This window comes from Gracilinanus agilis, chromosome 3 (genome assembly GCF_016433145.1).
Source record: "Gracilinanus agilis isolate LMUSP501 chromosome 3, AgileGrace, whole genome shotgun sequence".
Taxonomy (NCBI): domain Eukaryota; kingdom Metazoa; phylum Chordata; class Mammalia; order Didelphimorphia; family Didelphidae; genus Gracilinanus; species Gracilinanus agilis.
This window is the reverse complement of record NC_058132.1, coordinates 89,607,974-89,629,127: the sequence shown is the minus strand read 5'-3', so window position 1 is coordinate 89,629,127 and position 21,154 is coordinate 89,607,974. Positions and strand designations below refer to the sequence as shown.

Sequence of the window (21,154 nt, the reverse complement as noted above, 5' to 3'; positions counted from 1 at the left end):
AAAAAATTAAAGAGCTTTATCACAAGCAAAATTAACATAGAATAAATTATATTAGAAACATTTGACTTTGGGGGTAGGAAGAATCTGTATAGTAATGTACTCTGAGAAAGATCTCATAACAAAGATATAGAAGAAACATGTTTATATTTTAATAATAATAGCCAATATCAAATTGATTAATAGTTCATATGCACAAAGAGACAGTTGTACAAGGAAGAAATAAAATATATAAATAACTAAATAAAATTTTAAAAATAACTAATATCTAGTGATTTCGAATTTAAAAATTTTTTAAGATTCAACTTTATACAATTAATTTGCAAAAATTAGAAACTGAAAAATGTTGAAAGGACTATTAGAGAACAGGTAAATTAATGAACTGTTAGTAAAAATTTGGTTTAGTTCAGCCATTCTATGAATTAGTTTGGAACTGTATTCCAATAATCAATAAATTATTCATATTTTTGTGAAGTGCTACCATTACTAGTCCTAAATTATCAAACACATCGAAGAAAGAGAAAATGATAAACATGTACAAATATATTTTAAATTATTTGTTTTTATAGCAACAAACAATTGGAAATAAAGGAAGGGACTATTAAAAAGGAAGGCTGACAACTTACAGTAAATGAATGTAATGAAATAGTATTTCTCATAAGAAGGGGCAAAAGGAATAGTTTCAGGGAAACCTGAGATTTGTTTGACTCAATGTACATTGAAGGAAATACAAGTAGGAATTCAATTAATGTTATAATCATATTTTAGAAAACTTTAAAAAATCTCTGATTAGTGCAGTTACCAGCCATGATTCCATATAACCAAAAATGAAGCATGTACGGATCTCCTTACATAGAGATGATGGATACAAAATAAATAATGATATTTTTTGTATTAGATCAATGTACCATTTTGTTTCATGTATATTTTACAAGTAATTTGTTTTTCTTTTTCTAGTATGATAAAATGAGGAAAGAAAATAAATACTTTAAAATTCATATATATACATATATACATACATATATCTACATATGTATATGCATATACATGGGTCAAAGTTATATTAAAGGAAGTCAAAAGGAAACAGTTAAAAGTCTGAGGATAAAGGTAGAAAGAATCAACTTCAGAAAAACTTAAAAATAGAAGACAGGCAGGAAGAAATACGAATGTTAAGAGCCAAAAATACTTCAAAAGTCAGGGGGAAAATCATGTTTCATCAGAATATCTTTTCCAATTCCTTTGGGGCCCAAGATAAGTTTTAAGGCTTATTCATCCTAGACATCTTGTGAAGAAGGAGGTAATCTAATAGCTTTTAAGTAAACAAAAATAACAAAAAAAGACTAAACAAAATTATTATACTCATTCATCAGGCCTTTTTCAGACACAGTTTCCCTAGAACCTTCTCCCGGATTTGACGTGTCTTCACACAATACACAATAGGGTTCATCAGCGGAGGAATCAAAACAAATATATCAGCAATGAGTATTCTAATAAGTGGGGAGGCATGTTTAGCAAAGCGGTGTACAATAGCCAGAGTGATAATGGGCACATAGAAAATGAGTACAGCACAGATATGGGAGATGCAGGTGTTGAGAGCTTTAAGTCGCTCTTGATGAGATGCAATGCCCAAAACTGTCTTCAGGATCAAAATGTAGGACATGGAAATTATTGCTAAGTCCAACATGCCTATCAGAGCAACAAAAAAGCCAAAGATAACATTGACCCTGTTATCAGAGCAGGCCAGTCTCATAATATCCTGGTGGAGGCAATACGAATGAGAGAGGAGGTTTCTTTTGCAATATCTCAATCTCTTTAGTGTGATAGGAAATGGGAATATTAATACAAGACATCGAATAGCAAAGATCAAACCAATTTTAATGATTGTAGTATTGGTGAGGATGGAGCTATATCTTAGAGGATTGCTGATGGCTATGAAACGGTCAAGGGACATTATTAGAAGCACTGAAGATTCCATGGCGGTGAAGGTGTGAATGAAGAACTCTTGGGCAATACAAGCATCAATGGAGATTCTTGTAGCATTGAATAAAAAAATTCTCAACATGGTAGGCAAAGAAGAGAGGGTTAGCCCAAGGTCAGATATGGCAAGCATAGAGAGAAAGTAGTACATAGGCTCATGGAGTGAGGCCTCTGTCTTGATTAGATAGAGGATGATACAATTGCCTATAGTGGCAATAATGTATATGAGACAGATGGGTATGGATATCCAGATGTGGACATGCTCCAGCCCTGGGATCCCAATTAGGAGGAAGGTAGATATCTGGATCTCAGATGTGTTAAAAGCTGACATAGCAATAAGGGTCTGAGTGGGCAACCAGATGACTCTGATGGAAAGTAAATGGTTCTCCCTAAAATGAGGAAACAGATGCTTAGTTCATTCACAGTCAAATCTTGTGTACTTTATTGGCACAATATTTTCTGTGAATTTGAATTAAGATGAAGAATATTATTGCTCATATGAAACTTACAAAAGAATATTTTTAACTAATTTAGTGCAATAATGGAAGCATGTATGTTGTGAGGACATGTGTTTGTCATCAGTGAAAATGTTTAAGTTTAGGCTTGATCACACTAAGAGAGTGTCATGAAAAATGTATGGAGGAGGGCTGCATGGAGTAATAAGTAGAATAAGAAGCTACTGAGGATTCCTTTGTCTCTACCTTGAGTCTAATAGATTTTCTTCTTTCTGTTTCTTGTTAGAGATAGTTGGTATATCTATTTTTGTACCTGAAAACACCAGGAAGAAGTCAGCCAGGGCCCATATAGAGGGTAAATTAAAAACACAACAAAAAAGGAAAATAAAGTCACAAATAGCCTTGAATCAGATACAAATGCATATGGAAAACAAGTTTGGTGCTAGATCTTCTATGCCAATAAGAGAAAGCAGTGCACAAGGTGGTTACAAATAAGCTCTCTCATGTATTATTGGAAACTTGATAGAAAGACAGCAGCTAAGAAGTGCACTGGATAGCGTGCTGTGCCTGTAGTCAGGAAGACTATCTATTTATTTCAAATCTAGCCTCACACACAAGCTATATGACCCTAGGAAAGTCACTTAACCCTGTTTGCCTCAGTTTCTTCTTATATAAAGTGAATTGTAGAACAAAATGGCAAACCACTCTAGTGTTTTTGCCAAGAAAACCTCAAATGAAGTCACAAAGAATCAGACATGACTAAAACAACTTAACAGTAGTAACGACAATAGTTAAATGCATAATTGTATTATATATATTAAATATATGTAAGTAGCATTCTTAGAAGTCCAATTTACATTATAAATATTTCCCAACACTTTCTTGATTCCAGAAATTTATAAAACAAGAAATTAAGCCCTGATTTGTATTGTTTGCTGATTTCTACTTTATAAATGCTCCAACTGAAAGACTGACAGTAGGTTCTCATGAAAAAGTTCAAATTAGCTTCATTCACTCTAAGATAAAACAGTGAAGGAGATATTTTACTGCCATGAGAAAATTATAGATCTTATAAGGAAAGGGGCTATAGAGATCATCTAGTAGACAACCTCTGTATGTGGAGAAATCCCCAGAAAAGAGCTGTCCTAGCGAGCTTCTTGGGTCTTTTTAAGTCATAGAATGGAAAAAGTATAAAGAAGCCTTGGAAATCAAACAATCCTAAAACACATTTTCCATAAAAATAATCTGAACTCCAGAGAAATGACATGACTCTACCAAAACCTCAAATCAAATTATTGGATCATGTCATCAGGTAAGGCAGAAATAAAATGCAGGATCCCCTAATTCCAGTTCAGTACCCTTTCTACTAAACCATGTTTTCTTTTTTCATATCCCTTAAAAAATAATGTGTATTCTCTTTAGAATGGATACTTTTATACATTTTCAAACTTTTAAATAAAATGTTGGTACTCAAAGTGGAAAAAAAATATTGATTAACTGAAAAGCTCTGTGTGAATTTTTTCTGAGAGCATTTTAAAACACTTGCATATATTTCATGAATTTTGTATCATCAAGATAAGATATATCTGATTCAGGTTCCTCCTGCATAAAATGTATATGCTAATAATTAATACATATACCTAGCTACTAATTAGGTGGTTAATAAACTCAAATAAGGTAATGTATATAAATGTATAAATTTTTAAAAATCCTGCAACAGTAGTACAATCACGAATACATGGGAAAGTGATGCTATTTGTTGGCAGAACAACCAAGAGTACTGAATTCACATTTCAGTCCTGCCATTTCTTACTTGTCAATTATTCCTTTTTCATGTGCCTTTTTAGTTTTCTCATCTCTAAAGTAGGAGAATAGTAGGAAATTTAGTTAATATCTACAATAACTTCCAACTCAAAAATCTATGATCGAGTCATTATTAGTTATACTTGACATGTCAACATTACCAACATGGTTTCTGTCAGTGTTATCATGTTAATCATAATATCCTTAGTTTTTCAACTCCTCACTAAGACATAAGTTTGATTCTATTCATGGGATTTCCCTAGACTTTTTACAGGTTTTCCATGTTTTTATTTTTTTCTTTAGAGTCATTTGTCAATAGACTTTTAAATAACTCATACTTATAGCACTTATTCTATAACATCTTTTGCCATTGCGGCCACTTATTTTGGATAATTTAATGAAGCTCAATTTCCCCTTCCTCCACATAGCCTAAAGCTTAAGAGGTAACAAAATATCACAAATTTCCTCAGATACAGTGGAGAGCAAGAACAGAACAATGCTCTCTGACATGCCGGAGCACTCATGCTTCACCAACATGGGTCTAGAGTTTAGACTATTTATTCATTTCTATAAAACTATTTCCTTGCCCCAATAAAAGGTGACCATATGATCTTAGAGTGTGGGAAGTAGTGGAATATTTCTCTCTACATTTTAAATATTATACTTAGAGAGCAAGCAAAGACTAAGATACAAGGTCCACCAGAAAAGTGCTGATTTTCTGAAGGAAGCTCTCAAGTCATTAAGGAAGTAGCTGCAGAAATCAGAATATTTACCTGGATGAAAGTCCTCGGATAGGCTCCTGAGATTGAAGGGAAAACACAAGAGAAGAAAAAGCATCCTTCTCTGGTTTTGGACTTGTAAGCTTACTTTAAAAAGATATTGTCTTTCTTCTCTCATACATCCTCCATTGGGATACAGAGGACCCTGGGAATTTGCAATCCATATCATGTGCCTCATCACATTATAAGTCTTTTTCCCTATCTCTGCCACCATTTTCAGTAGAACTGAGGCATAAATAACTAAGACACAAAAGGATTGCAAGAAATATATCACAAACAAACTTTTGGACAATGTGAAAGATGTTAAAATCTTGCAATATCACTAAGAAAGGCAATGATTCTGAGGTTTGTTGGCTGTCCTGGGTAAAACATACCTCAAAGTAAAAAATAACATAGTTATAGAAGTACATGATATCATTAGAGTATCTAGGTGGTTCAGTAGATAGAGCACCAGGGCCTGGATTTAGGAAGACTCACCTTTTTGAATTTGTATCTGGTCTCAGATACGTCCTAACTGTGTGACTCTGAGTACGTCCTTTAACCTTACTTGCCTCAGTTTTCTTATCTGTAAAGTGAGCTGAAGAAGGAAATGGCAAACCACTTCAGGATCTTTTCCAAGAAAACCCCAATTGGGTCGTGAAGAGTTAGATTCAACTGAAACAAATGAACTGTAACAAAAGATATCATTATGAAGAGGATGTTGAGGACAAGGATAATGGTTAGTGTCATCACGGCCATTATTGTTGTTATTTGTAATCCTAAATTGGGAGCTGGATGTAAAGGTTCAACAAGAAATATCCAAATAAAAATCTTAATATAAAATGTAGTTAAACTCTTCATAGCTTAATCAGCTGAAAACTATTACCTTAGAAGACTTAGGTCTAATTTAGTCCCAAGAAGTTGTTTTTGCTTTTATTTTTTAATAGCAGTATTTTAATAGCAGTATCTTAATAGCAGTTTATAAGCATTTCTCAATCACTTAATATATACCAGACAATATGCTAGGCATACTGGAAATACATGGAAAGGCGAAAAATTGTCCCTGTTATTGAGTTGTTCAAAGATAAAGAAACTTAATACCATTGCAATGATGATATTTAAAGTATTTCATCATGCACTCAACATCCAATATTTCACTCTGCTGTTGAAAAATGTTGTTTTGTAGTGAAGGTAGAAAATAACAAAAGAGAGAGAGAGAGAGAGAGAGAGAGAGAGAGAGAGAGAGAGAGAGGAAGACTTTGCAGACATATGATATATGGCAAGAGGTCCAGACCTATAGCAGCACCCAGTTTATTTCTTTTTCTTTTTTATTGAACCCTTTTTGTTTTAGTGACAACTCTTCAGAGAGAAGGGCAAGGACTAGGCAAATGACTGGAACTAAGTAGAATTACACAGAAAGGAAGTGCTCACCTAGCTGCCCCTATCAATTTATTTCTCCCGGTAAAAATCTGATATTCTGAATGAAACGATCAGTTACAACAAGATCATAGTTTAAGATCAGGGGTTACTAACCTTTTTTTCTGTTATGGTTCCTTTGGACAATCTGGGAAAGCTTATGAACCCCTTCTCAGGAAAAAAAATGTAGCCTATATTCATAATAGAAGGAAATGCTATATTTGTTAGAAAATAGGGAAGAAAAAGATATATTTTCCCCCATCCAAGTTCACAACTCCTTAAATCTATCCACAGACATTTTAGGATTCCATGAACCCTGGCTAAGAGCCTCTGAGCTAAAGATTCACCAATTAAAGAGAGCAGATTATGTCATAGGATGTTACAGCTAAGGAAGGGACCTTAGAGATGAGTTCCAATACTATTTACTGAGTATACTTACACAGTAGAAGGAATTTTCTGCATTCAGTATAGGCACATTAGATGTTCTCTGAGTTTTTTAGTTTGGAAGAGAGATTTTTTTAATTTATGATTTATGGTTTCTTGACCTCTAAACTCTAATAGTTTACTCATTTCTAAAGAATTAAGTCAAGAACAGGGTCATAAGTTAAATGCTTGTCCTACCACCTATCAACCGGCTCTTTCAGCAGTTTTAAAATAATCATGTCATTTAATTTTCACAAAAATCTTAGGAGATGCTATTATTGTCCCCATTTCAGAGAGGGAGTTAAGTGGAATCCAAGTTATTCTGTTCAACAGTATATTTGTTTAAATTAAAAAGCTTTTGTACAAACAAAAACAATGCAACCAAAATCAGAAGGGAAACAACAAATTGGGAAAAAAATATTTATAGCAAAAAACTCTGACAGGGGTCTAATTACCCAAATATATAAGGAGTTAAATCAATTGTATAAAAAATCAAGCCATTCCCCAATTGATAAATGGGCAAGGGACATGAATAGGCAATTTTCAGATAAAGAAATCAAAACTATTAATAAACACATGAGAAAGTGTTCTAAATCTCTAATAATTAGAGAAATGCAAATTAAACCAATACTGAGGTATCAACTCACACCTAGCAGATTGGCTAAAATGATAGTAGGGGAGAGTAATGAATGTTGGAGGGGATGTGGCCAAATTAGGACATTAATGCTTCGCTGGTGGAGTTATAAACTGATCCAACCATTCTGGATGGCAATTTGGAACTATGCTCAAAGGACTAGAAAAGACTGCCTGCCCTTTGAACCAGCCATACCATTGTTGGGTTTGTACCCCAAAGAGATCATAGATAAACAGACTTGTACAAAAATATTTATAGCCGTGCTTTTTCAAAAAACTGAAAAATGAGGGTATGCCCTTCTATTAGGGAATGGCTGAACAAATTGTGGTATATGCTGGTGATGGAATACTATTGTGCTAAAAGGAATAATAAACTGGAGGAATTCCATGTGAACTGGAAAGACCTCCAGGAACTGATGGAGAGTTAAAGGAGCAGAGCCAGAAGAACATTGTATACAGAGACCAATACACTGTGGTAAAATAGAATGTAATGGACTTCTGTACTAGCAGGAATGCAATGACCAAGGACAATTCTGAGGGACTTATGGAAAAGAACGCTACCCACATTCAGAGGAAGAACTACAGGAGAGGAAACACAGAAGGAAAGCAACTGCTTGAACACATGGGTTGTTGGGGATATTATTGGGGAAGTAGACTCAAAACTACCACACCAGTGGAACTATCAACGATTTGGAAATAGGTCTTGATCAATGACACATGTTAAAACCAGTGGAAATGCACATTGGCTATGGGGGGGAGGGGAGGAGGTCGGCGGATGAAGGGGAAGTAAGAACATGAATCATGTAACCATGATAATTTTTCTAAAAAATAAAAATTATTTTAAAAAAAGAATGTATATTTGTTTTTTCACATATTTTGCCATATCAGCCATTTATTCTGTATGACCTAATGAACATTCATTCCCCTTCCCTCAGGCAGTCTAAGGTTTAAGAGGTGACAAAATAGCACAAAGTTATTATCTCTCCTAATTTACTCCCTAAAATCTCAAAGTTACTCTGAGATCTATATAAGTTCTTTAGTGTGTGGTTCCAATTGCAGCCATCATTTGGGACCAGAGATTTAGAGCTAGATGGGGCATCAGAGACCACCAATTCTCTCTTTTCTCAGGTGAAGAAACTGAGGCACCAGAAAGATTAACCCATAGAGCAGAGGGAGAAAGTGTTTACATTAGTCTGCTAGAAAGATAAATGTGGCATGTAAAAAATGTCCTCAGGTGCAGTGGAGAGGAAGAACAGAAAAGTGCCCTCTGGCAAGCCAGGGCACTCATACCACACCTTCACCAACAGGGTCTAGAGTACTTTAATAAAACTGTATTCTTGCCCCAACAAAAGAATCCCATATGGCCTTAGTGTGTGGGAAGTAGTGGAATTTCCCTCTTTGCCTTTAAAATATTCCCCTTAGAGAGTGAACAAAGACTAAGGATAGACAAGTTCCACCAGAAAACCTCTAATTTTCTGGAGGAAGAACTCAAGTCATTTAGGAAGTAACTGAAGAAATCAGAATATTTACCTGGATGAAAGTCATTGAAATAGGCTCATGAGATAGAAGGGCAAACCCAAGAGAACCAAAAGCATCCTTCCCTGGGTTTGTTCTTGAAAGCTTACTTGCAAAAGATATTGTCATTCTCCTCTTATACATCTTCCACTGAGATGCAAAGGCCCCTGAGAATTATGGCTAGACTGTCTATTCTTTAGGAATAACATAAGAAATCACATTTAAGTCTCTGGGGTTTAGTATTTTGTAGTTGTGGAGACATCAAAGGAAATTTGCTTGTGGAAATTTTGTATGAACTTTCTCTAAATATAGAAATGCTTTTGGAATATTTCTCCCAGTGCTTTTCTTTGTATCTCTACCATTTAAATATAGGTACCATATTAATATTAAGTAAATAATAAATACCTATTTGACTGTTAATGCAAAGGTAAAGTTTAAAAGTAAGGAGATATTCATTCTAGTCATTGGAAATGACAGTATGACTTTGGGGGAAAAGACACTAAAATTATTTCACTTCAATTTTATGTGAAAAATGAATGTGGGGGCAGGTAGGTGACACAGTGTATAGCATGTCATGCCTGGAGTCAAGTGGACCTGGATTCAAATCTGATCTTAAATACTTCTCAACTATATGACTCTGGATGCCTATTGCCTAGCCCTTGCCTCTCTTCTGTCTTAGAAGTAATATTAAAACAGAGAATAAGTTGTTGGTTTTTAATGAACATGATGAGCTAACTCATCTCTGAGGACTTCTCTTTTTTTGGGAGGGGGAATTCTATAAAATTACACAGTAAGTATGAATCCTTATCAATAAATATCATCATTTTTGTTAAAGGAAAAAAGAAAAGATATCGTTGTTGACAAATTTTAGAAAAAACATTTTCCTCTGGCGCTGAGAGCAGCAGTTAGATTGCCAAGAGTTAAAGAATAATTGAGATGAAAGTAGAGATCACGAGAGAGAAGTTTAAAGTACCTGGACATGGTAGCTTAGGAGTAGTTTTGTGTTGAACCTGATTTATACATGTTTGAGAGCTAATTGATTGTTATATTTTCAGGAATCTTGCAAATCAGTTGGTAAACACAGTGAGAACAGAGTTCCTTCCACTCTTCCACCAGTAATTTTATTCATTATTTTAAAGGAATTGAATTTACCACAGTTGAGTATATTTTTTAATGTCTTCTTGTCTACTTGCAGCTTTAAAAATAAAGATTTGAAAATGGACTTAATACATTTCACTCTGATGATGCTAACAAAATGCTGACAAGAAAGTCTTGAGTAGTTATGAGTTTGAAAATTTTCCTCAAATCGTCAGTTAGTAACATCTAAATGATTAGTTTTGATTCTCATTTGACAATTCAATATGTGTAAAACAAGTTAATCATTTAAAACACATTTCTATTTTAAATTCTTTAGTTCGAACTTCCAAATTGCTTGAAGTTGGAACTAAAGAACTTAAAATAGAAATGATTAAAATTGGCTAAGTAGAAGGAACTGAGGGATATAATTTAAAGTTCTGATTGCTCTAGAGCACATATATTCTTTATTGTATATACAATTTCTTGTTCTTATTTTGCTTGGCAAGAGATTAGCTAACATCAGTTATTTTTTTAATATATTACTTTAGTGATTGATATTCATGAAAACTTTCCTCTACTGTCAACTGCATTGCACTCAAAATCAATCAACATTGAGAAAGCACAAAAAAATACTAAACACACCTTAGGAGCTTTGGAAAATGTAAAGATTGGTCCTGGAAAGCTTGAATATCAAGTTGAATTTTTATTATGCCAGATTAAGTCTTATGTTTTTATGTAATAAAAATAATGAATGAATACTTTTCCTAAGAATATATTAGGAAATATAATTCATGTATATTTGTATCTTTTATCAGATAGACAAAAAATAATGGAAACATTTTTAATTATTTTGACATATTAGAACTTTCTACTTGGATTTATGATGAACTAACTTCATCTTGGATGACTTGTGAGGGGAAAAAATTGCTTGCTTCATTTAAGTAATTATTTTTTTCTCAAATGAAATTGACTTTAATGATCTCAGGAAATTTGTAAATGATAATGTAGAATCAAACAATGTTCTTGTCCTGGCAACAATATATAAAAGCTAACAAAAAAATGAGCACAACTGTAATCAAAAGTACTAAAGCTAAAAGAGGTTTCAGTTTAATAAACAGTGCATCAAATATTTGGTTGATTGGCAATTTTATTGGGGGAAAGAGTTAGTGGATTGGGATGCCTTTATTTGTTAATTTCTGAGAATCAGTTGGTTATATTGAATTTACATTCAATTATTTTTAGTGAATTATCTCTCATACTTTGTCAGAAAATTTTATAATTCAGTAACTATATAAATAAACATGTATATGTATGTGTGTATCCTTTTGGGGGAGAATAGAGGGAAATCAATTCATCATCACTACTATATTGCTATTATATCCAATAAGATTGATCCCCTGGAATATGATAACTATTTAGTTAAAACAATAAAAAAGTAAAGAAGTAAACATAAAACATTTAAAACAAGAAATAGAAGTATTAAAAAAAGACCATTAACCCAGAGCTGTGAACCTAAAAATATGTTACCAAGGAAAGATCTCCCTCTGCTGGGAGAACTTAAAAGCAGTTTGTCAGAAATTAGATCTGGACCAATATTTCTTCTAAAAAGCAGACATGCAAGAATTTTTCAACTATCAATTACATGCCAACACTTTGCTATGCACTTGGTATACAAAGACAAAATTCAGCCATTGATGCCCTCAAAAAGCTTCCAATTTAGTAGAGGCAGACAGACAGACAGACAGACAGACACACACACACACACACACACACACACACACACACACACACACATATATAGCAATGTGTCAAATAGTCACAAGGTGATTTTGCAAAAAGGCACTAGAAGGTGGGAGGAATAAAGGAAAGTTTTATCTAAAAGATGGTGCTTAATTTAAATTGAGCCTTAAAGGATACTTTAGATCTAGGAGGTGAAGGTGAGGGGGAAAGATGTTTCAGGCATTCAGGTAGAGGTACCAGATTGTGGTAATCAATGCAAAGCATGCACATGAGAGATGGAATATCATATCTTTTTTGTTCAATCCCTTCTATTATGTGTCTGCCTCTGTATGACCCCATTTGAGGTTTTCTTGGAACAGATTCTAGAGTAGTTTGCCATTTCCTTCTCCAGTTCATTTTACAGGTGAGGAAACTGAGGCAAACAAATTTAAATGACATAGCTTAGAAGTGTCTAAGCCCAAATTTGAACTCATGAAAATGAATCTTCTTGATTGGACTCTACCCACTGCACCACACAGCTGCCTGTTACAATGTATGAGAAATAATTATAATTTATCTGAATGACTAATAAGTGGAAGAAAGATATAATTTGATTAGAAAGCTAGATTACCACCATCTTGTGAAGAGTTTCAAATGCCAAATGCAGCAGTTTATATGTGATTCTAGAAGCAACAGTGATAATAAGTTCAAAATGAACACTCAATATTTAGGGTTTTCTTAGCCAGGATATTAGAGTAGTTTTTCTTTTCTTTTGCCAGCTCATTTTGCAGATGAGTAAATTGAGGCAGAGTTAAGTGACTTGTCCATGGTCCCACATCTATCTGAGGATAGGTTTGAATTCTAATCTTCTTGAGACTCCATTCCTGGAATTCTATCCATGGAAACATCAAGCTGACCCTCCCCCAAGAATAAGGATTTATAAAACAATAACAAAATCCAGGAAACTAAGGTTCAATTTATGGTGGAAAGGAGGGTTTCTGTCTTTCATAAACTATGGTTATATAAAGACAAAAAGCATAGAGGAGGGGGCAGCTGGGTAGCTCAGTGGATTGAGAGCCAGGCCTAAAGACAGGAGGTCCTAGGTTCAAATCCGGCCTCAGACACTTCCCAGCTGTGTGACCCTGGGCAAGTCACTTGACCCCCATTGCCTACCCTTACCAATCTTCCACCTATAAGTCAATATACAGAAGTTAAGGGTTTAAAATTAAAAAAAAAAAAAAGCATAGAGGAAATGTGTGAAGAAAACCTGAAGGTTTTGTATTTTGTTCTAAAGATAATAACAAGTTTGAATAGGACAGAAATATATATATGTAAATATCTATTTTTTTCTGCTTTAGGAAAATCTATTTCCATTTGTGGGGAAGGTGAGAGGGGGAGAGACAGAGGAGAAATTATTTCTTTACCATCTTTTCTTTTACAGATCTCAAAGATGAGACAATCTAATCTTCTCCAGACCACTACCTCCATTACATAAATAATAAAACAAAGCAGCAAAACAATTCTCTTCTCTCTTCTATAACAAAATCATGGAATCTCTTAAGTAGTAGGGATCCTGGAAACCAAGATCCCTTCAATAACATTCCATCCTTCATTGAAAGGTAGCTGGGCAATATAATGGAGAAGTCGTGACTTCCTGAGGCACATCATTGCACTTTCAGATAGTTCTATTTATTATAAGAAACTTTTGCCTCTTCAAGTAGATTGGCCTTTTAAAAATCTTTGCTAGCGAGTATAAATCTCTATTACAATGTATACCTTGTCATTTTGCTCTCAGGACTTTTGTAATTGGGAGTTATATTTTAGTGATTATCAGAAGACCATCCATCTATGACTGTTTCACTTTTTCCATAAAGCTTAATAGTGGAGGTGAGTCAAAAGAAGAAGGGGATGTGACTTAATTCTTGGCCACTAGAAATAGGAAGTAGAGGGTTCAAGGTGAGAGAGACCACTTTCAGTCACTTTGGTTTAGCAAAATATATCATTTTCTTCTGAGATAAGTGTTCTTAACCTGGGATCTCCTAACTTTTTGTTTGTTTTGGCTATCTATTGATGACTTAATTTCAATAGTATATATTTGTTGGTAAACAGATGAAATTTATTTAATAAACTTCAAAAGCTTGATTCTGACATTCTAGTTCAGTTTGGATGAGTACTTTTGGATATGATGTCTGATGTGTCATTATAAAAATTGAATGAGATCATATGTAGAGACCGAAAGGAATATTGACTATAAATGAGTTGGCCGGATTTGTTCAAGCCTCCATTTTTTCAAGGGGTTTCTGAAACATAACAATAATCCTTTGTGACTATAAACAAAACTTGAGAAACTTTGAAATGGGGATTTGAACCATTTGAACCCTGTCCTAATTGTACCCAGAAAGATAAGATTGAGAACAATCCTAGGAACCTTTCCGGATGGCTATCTTACTTGGGAAGGCTCCATAATTTTCCTGAGAAGATAACTATCATCAGCATATCTCTTTGAGATCATAAAAGTAGTTACTGACAAGATTCGGCTGCTACATCCAGTCCCTCAAGCAATAATCTTTTTGTTTTTTTCCCTTTTCTTTTCCTCTTCTTTCAAGCAATAAAAGCTGACTAATCTTTGTATCTAATGGGCTCCTTTCCTGAAGAGAAGGATTCCTGCATTCAGTATCATTCTGCTGGAAAGAATACCCTTGGCTTCTTTCTCAATCTCTACAGTCTTCCTCAGCCAATTTAACTCCAATCTGGTGAGGTCAGATACCAGGGAGATAGGCTAAAGATGCAAAACACTTTATTCATCTTAAAGTGCTCTATAAATATTCATTCTTAGCTCCATGATAAGCAAGTTCTGCATATATATGGTTTGTACTAGATGACACCTGAGGTCACTTCCACCACTGAGATTTTATAATGCATTAAAAAATTCACTAAGCTGAATCTTTGTTTTTCCTCTCCCTTCTCTTTTCCTCCCATCCCTCTCTACTACTCTCTACTTCCTTATTTAGCAATTAGCAGCCAATATATTATTCTTTAGGTTGGATGGTCAATCAAATTCTAGGTTTCTGGGCTAAGAATTTAGTTTGGAAATGACCCTGATGAAACATGCTCTTGTTACTCTTATCTCCCTGTTTGGGAATACTCAATTTTACATATAACTTCTTTTCTACACTCCTAAACTAATAAATCTTTCTCCAGAGCTACTTGGCCAGAGATCCTTGCTACATTTTTGTAATTTCTTGCTCAAGACATTGTATGTGGTATGGTTTTACTAAATGTTTTTTATCGGTTTGAATTAAACAAGAAAAAAAATTTCAGTTATTTGCTTCTCAGTTGATCATTAATTTTGTACTTACTACAATGCTATGCTTTGTACTAAATGCTGGTGCTATAAAAAGAATAAAAAGATAATCTCTGCCCTCAAGTAATTCACAAATTCACCGGAAAGACAAAAAAGTAATCAAATTGGTAAAAATGAGCTATATCCAGGATACATAGCAAATAATTAAAGGGAGAAAGCACTGGAATTAAGATAGTTTGGGAAAGACTTCCTGTAGAAGATGAGATTTTTGTTGGGATTTGAAGGAAGCCAGTGTATTCAGGAGAAATTAAGGTATGTGTACATCCCTGGAAAGGGGAACAGCCAGAAAAAAATGCCTAAAAATGAGAGGTAAAGTGTCTTATTTGCAGAACAGGAAGGATGCTACTCTCACTACATTGAAGAGTACCTGGAACTATAAGAAAACTGTAAAAATGGGGAGGTTCAGAACAGCTAGAGGTGATTGGTAGCCTCTGGTGTTTAATGAGTGTGAATGGGGAGAAAGGTGATATCATTGGACCTGTATGTTAGAAAAATCACTTTGGGGACTGAATGGCAAATGGATTAGAGTGGAAAGTGAATTGGATCAGGCAGACCAACTAGCGGGGTATTGAAATAGTCCAACCATAATGAAATGAGAGTTAATACAGTGTACTGGCTATTTCAGAAGAGGAAAGCAGGATATAGTTGTGAGATATTGCAAAGGTGAAAATGACAGACCTCGGCAAAAAATTGAATATAGAAAGTGATAGAGAGTGATGTATTGAAGATGAAACCTATGTTGCAAGACTGGGGGACTGGGAAGTTGGTCGTGCTCTCTTCACTAAAAAAAAACAAAAACGTTGGGGAGGTGATTAAGGGAACAGATAATTAATTCAGACTTTTAAATGTTTATATCTAGTTTGAGTTGTCTGAACAGCAATTGATGTTGTGATATTGAAAGTCAGTATAAAGGTTAGGGAATGATAGGTAGATTTGAGAATCATCAGTATAGAGATGATAATTAAATTTATAGTTGATGATGAAATCTCCCAGTGACCCAGTATAGAGAAGAGAAAAAAGCTCAGGCAAGAAACATAAAGATAACTACAATTAGGGATTAAGAATCTAGCAAAGAAGAAAGGAGAGATCTAATAAGCAAAAGGCTAACCAAGAGAGAGTGATGCTCCAAAAATGTAAAGACAAGAGAGATTGATTGATTGAAGATTTCCCTTTCTTTCTGTCTTTTTTTGTTGTTGTTAGACCAAGATTTGTAGACTTTGTTATTTGGAGTTTCTAAGAGAGAAAGTAAAGATTTAAAAAATAAAAAGTTGGGGGCAGCTGAGTGACTCAATGGATTGAGAGCCAGGCCTAGAGACAGGAGGTCATAGGTTCAAATCTGACCTCAGACACTTCCTAGTTGTGTGTCCCTGAGCATGTCACTTAATCCCCATTGCCTAACCCTTACCACTCTTCTTTAGAACCAATACATTTTAAGATGGATTTAATATCAATAAGATTTTAAGATGGAAAGTAAAGGTTTTACAAAATAAATAAACAAACAAATAAATTGTTTTTTTAAAGACAATAGGAAATTATTGATGTTTATTTAGTAAGGGCATGTGAGATTTACCTTTAAGAAAATTTACTTTGGTAGCAGTATTTAGGATAAATTGGACTGGTGAGAGACTTGACAAAAGATGTCCAATTAGGAATCTTTTCAAAAGTCTAGGAGAGAGATGATGATATAGAATAAAGTATTAATTGTGCAAAATGAAAGAAGGCAGGTGCAAGAGATCTTGTGGAGGCAGAAACAATTTTTTGTTGCTGTTAACTAAATATGTGGGATGAAGAAGAAAGCGAAGGGCCAAAGATTATGCCAAGGTTATGAAGTTAGGGGACTGGAAAGATGGTAGCAGATTTTATAGAAATTAAAAAGGAAGATAAGAAAGTTTTATTGAATAGAATGGATTAACCTTTGACATATTTAGTCTAAAATGTCTCTAGGACATCCAGTAGGAAATGTACAAAAGGAAATGTGTTAAGGGATTGATCTCTTTTCACCTAGTTTCAGGGCTGCTATGAAATGTGCAGTTTCTATAACCTGGAAAACCAGCAGAATGGACAGATGAGTATAATTTATTCTGATAGCCACAGAGGCAGCTGAAACAGTAACTGGGGAGCACTTAAAGCCTGATTAGATATCAAATATTTCAAAGTCATCCTCTGTATATCAGGTCATTACCATTTGTGCTAACTTTTATCTTGTCATTGGACTTAGATAATTTTGGAAGAGAAAGTGAGGCTGATGACTGTGTAACTGCCTCACTTAAATCCAATTCACTCACAAGTCATGGTCCTCTTTAAAAATGAAGGAGAAAGAACAATAGAGCTGGTAAGTAAGTCCATTAAGTCCAACCTGAAGAACAACTCATGACTACCTGAACATTTACATTAGAACATCTCTTTAATCAGGACTGGGGAGACTTTAATCCCAGACACCACACAGAGGCAGCTGTTCTGGAAATGACCACAATCTCTTTAAAGAGCCCATTACTGGAAATTTCCATTGAACTACAGTACTCATGGTCCTATCTATACTTTAGAAATGTAGGAAAGGAAGGGCAACCATAAAGCTAAGGACAGATGATGTAGCCAGAGCTAGGGTAGAAAGGAACAATGTAGACATAATAGGAGAAGCCAAGAAAACAAAGTATATTTAAAGACTAGGGTTTCTTGAAGACACATAATTAGGATCAATCTTGGAGTTTCATGAAATCAAGGTTCTCAGAGATTTATGAGATCATCAAATGAAAAATCTAGAGGGAGAAGAGAATAGGGACCAGGTCAGTTGAATATCCACTGAAGGAAATTTGCAGTCAGAGGGTATGATTTGGAATATCATCTAGCAAAGAAGACAAAGGAAAAGTGGTTGGATAGGTAGAAAGGAATCCAGAAGAGAACAGAGTTCTATTTTTTTTAAACCCTTACCTTTGGTGTCAGAATCAATACTGGGTATTGGTTCTAAGGCAGAAGAGTGGTAAGGGCTAGGCAATGGGGGTTTAGTGACTTGCCCAGGGTCACACAGCTAGGAAGTGTCTGAATCCAGATTTGAACCCAGGACCTCCTATCTCTAGGCCTGACTCTCAATCCACTAAATCACCAGCTGTCCCTGAGAACAGAGTTCTTAAAAACCTAAAGAGAAGAGGGTATGAAGGAAGAGAGAATGAACTAGACTGGAGCTGTTTACTATATGAATTTCAATGTTAAGGCCATGAACATAAAAATGATCAAACACAGAATGGTAAAAAAAAATAATCATTTTCTGACATGTTTTGATCCCTGTTTTCTCTCTCCCTTCTATATTTACCCCCCCTCTCCCAGACAGTAGGTAATATGATAAAGGTTGTACATGTATTATCATCTAATACATATTTCTATGTTCATCATGTTGTGAAAGAAAACATATTACATACCCTAGAGAAAACATCGTGGAGGAAATAAAATGATTAATGGTATGCTTTAATCTGAATTTAGACTCCATCAATTCTTTCTATGACATTGGATAGCCTTTTTCATCTTGGGTGGCTTAGAGTTGTGCTGGATCCTTGAATTTTTGATAATAATTGATTTACAGTTGATCATCATATATTATTGCTCTTACTCTATGATTTTTTAAATTAATATTATTTTTTTTCTCATTAGGGGTTTTCAAGGACAGGATAGATGATATGGTTAAAGAGATTAATGCCTGGGGCAAGGTATGAATGAGATCATTTCTGGTATTCCTTTCCAGATTTGAGATTCTCTGAAGTTGTGTAATCACTTAGTGTGTTCTCAAATTCCAAATTGACTGTCACTTAAATAATTTCAATCTGCTTAATCTCTCTATATGTTGTCTTTAAATGGGGAGCCTTCTCTGGATCCCCTTGTCATTTCCTTCTAGAGCATCTGTCCTCCTGAGTCTCTACTTCCAGATCTTCCATCAGGCCTTCCTTAATCCCTTAACCTAAAAAACCCAGTTTTTTAAAACTGAACTCAGCAGAATGAAAGCATTCACTGGGCTTCCCAGAAGAGGTTCCTAAGTAGGAATTGTGAGAGTTAGTTCCTGCTTCCATGTGCTGCCTTCCCATCCTTCACAGAGCAGAAAGAGCCTCCTACATATTTCCCAAGCAGATTTCTCTATGCTCAGAATTTCTTAATTGAAAAAGAATAATCAGTTCACTGGAGACTGCCAGAGTCTGCTGGGAAGGCCATTGGGCAAAAAAGCCTAAACATCAACTCAAATATGCTGAGCTGAGAGGGCAGAGTTGCTAGACTCTCCTTTCACTAACAACCTGAGACTCATGTCAAGTGTTTGGATTTCCTTCCTTCTTTCTTTGCTCACCCATCTTTTCATGTAAAGAGTAATATTAACTCCTCCATGGTCTTCTTTTTTTTTTTTTAACCCTTACCTTCCATCTTAGAATCAATAGTCCATATTAATTCCAAAGTAGAAGAGCAGTAAGAGTAGGCAATGGGCATTCAGTGACTTTCCCAGGATCACACAACTAAAAGTATCTGAGGTCAAATTTGAACTCATAACCCTCTGACTTTAGACCTGTCTCTCAAAGCACTAAACCACCTAGCAGCCCCCTAAATGATCTCCTTTTACCAGTTTCCTTCATTCTTCATCAGATGGTCATTATCCATGTCCTTCCACTCTCTGCTGTTCCCTTGATTAATGTTTCCTTTTTCTCCCAGAATGAGTCCTTAATACATTACTTATTACTTCCCTAGTTAACGTAATTCTTGGACCAGAACATGGTCAATTTCTATCTGCTTTTCTGCTCCATTTTAGTGACCTTAGTATAAGACTTTGCTTCATACTGAGCCAGTTTACACAGATATTCATTATGTCTCCTAACAAAACCATTCCCTTCTCTATGCCCAGGGCATCATTCTTTCAGAGAGCCCTGTAATGGGTGATAGAAGCATTTAAAACAAGCCAGCATTAGATGATTATTATAAAATGGTAAACTCAGTCTGCTATCACTTCCACTAATAGAAAACTTTGAGAAGATATATGCTTATTAAACAAAAACTCATTTATCAGCTATTCTTCTAACAAAGATTCAAAAGGCCACCTTAATTTTATTGTAACAGCTCTTTCCCTTTGGTCAGATTATTGACTTGCTAAATAATTGTTGCATCACATTGAGATTGCAATCCACTAAAATTCCTAGGTTTCTTTCATGCAAATTACTAACTAGGCACACCTTTCTCAACCTTTTTGGTGAAGTACATTTTTGCACCTAAAGGAGAAATGAAATGTAACTAAGGAAGGACACTCTGAGGATCTCATTCGCTGAATTAAGCTGAATTAAAAATTATTTGTTCTTGAATAAGAGAAATCTGCAACTTTTGTTTTAATGCTTAACTTAGACTAAATGTAATTATTTAACAACTTTTTAAAATTTCTTCTTTTTAAACCCTTTCCTTCTATCTAAGGCAGAAGAGTAAGTAAGGGCTAGGCAATAGGGGTTAAGTGACTTGTCCAGGATCACACAGGTAGCAATTGTCTGAGGCCAAATTTGAACCTACGACCTCATGTCTCTAGACTTGACTCTCAATCCACTGAGCCACCCAGCTGCTCCTTTGATTAATAATTTTAAAAGTGTATTTCATACTTATACAAAAATATTCAAAGCTGTGCTCTTTCTGGTGTTAAAAAATTAGAAAATAAGGGTGTGTTCCTCTATTGGGGAATGGTTGAACAAATTGTGGTATATGCTGGTGATGGAATACTATTGTGCTGAAAGGAATGATGAACTGGAGGACTTCCATGTGAACTGGAAAGACCTCCAGGAATTGATGCAGAGTGAAAGGAGCAGAGCCAGAAGAACATTGTACACATAGACTGACACACTGTGGCACAATTGAACGTAATGGACTTCTCTACTAGCAGCAATGCAATCATCCAGGACAATTCTGAGGGTCTTATGAGAAAGATGCAATCCACATCCAGAGAAAGACCTGTGGGAGTAGAAACACAGAAGAAAAATATAGGACCAATCATGTAGTTCAATGGAGATATGACT

General features: G+C 34.9%; 1 protein-coding gene across 1 annotated transcript; it reads right to left on the bottom strand.

The window, feature by feature from the left end:
• Positions 1-1,363: 1,363 nt before the first annotated feature.
• On the bottom strand, positions 1,364-2,305 carry LOC123238726 (olfactory receptor 51A7-like). Its single transcript, XM_044665933.1, has one exon. It carries the CDS (start codon positions 2,303-2,305, stop codon positions 1,364-1,366), a length of 942 nt encoding a protein of 313 aa, XP_044521868.1.
• Between the last annotated feature and the right edge of the window lie 18,849 nt (positions 2,306-21,154).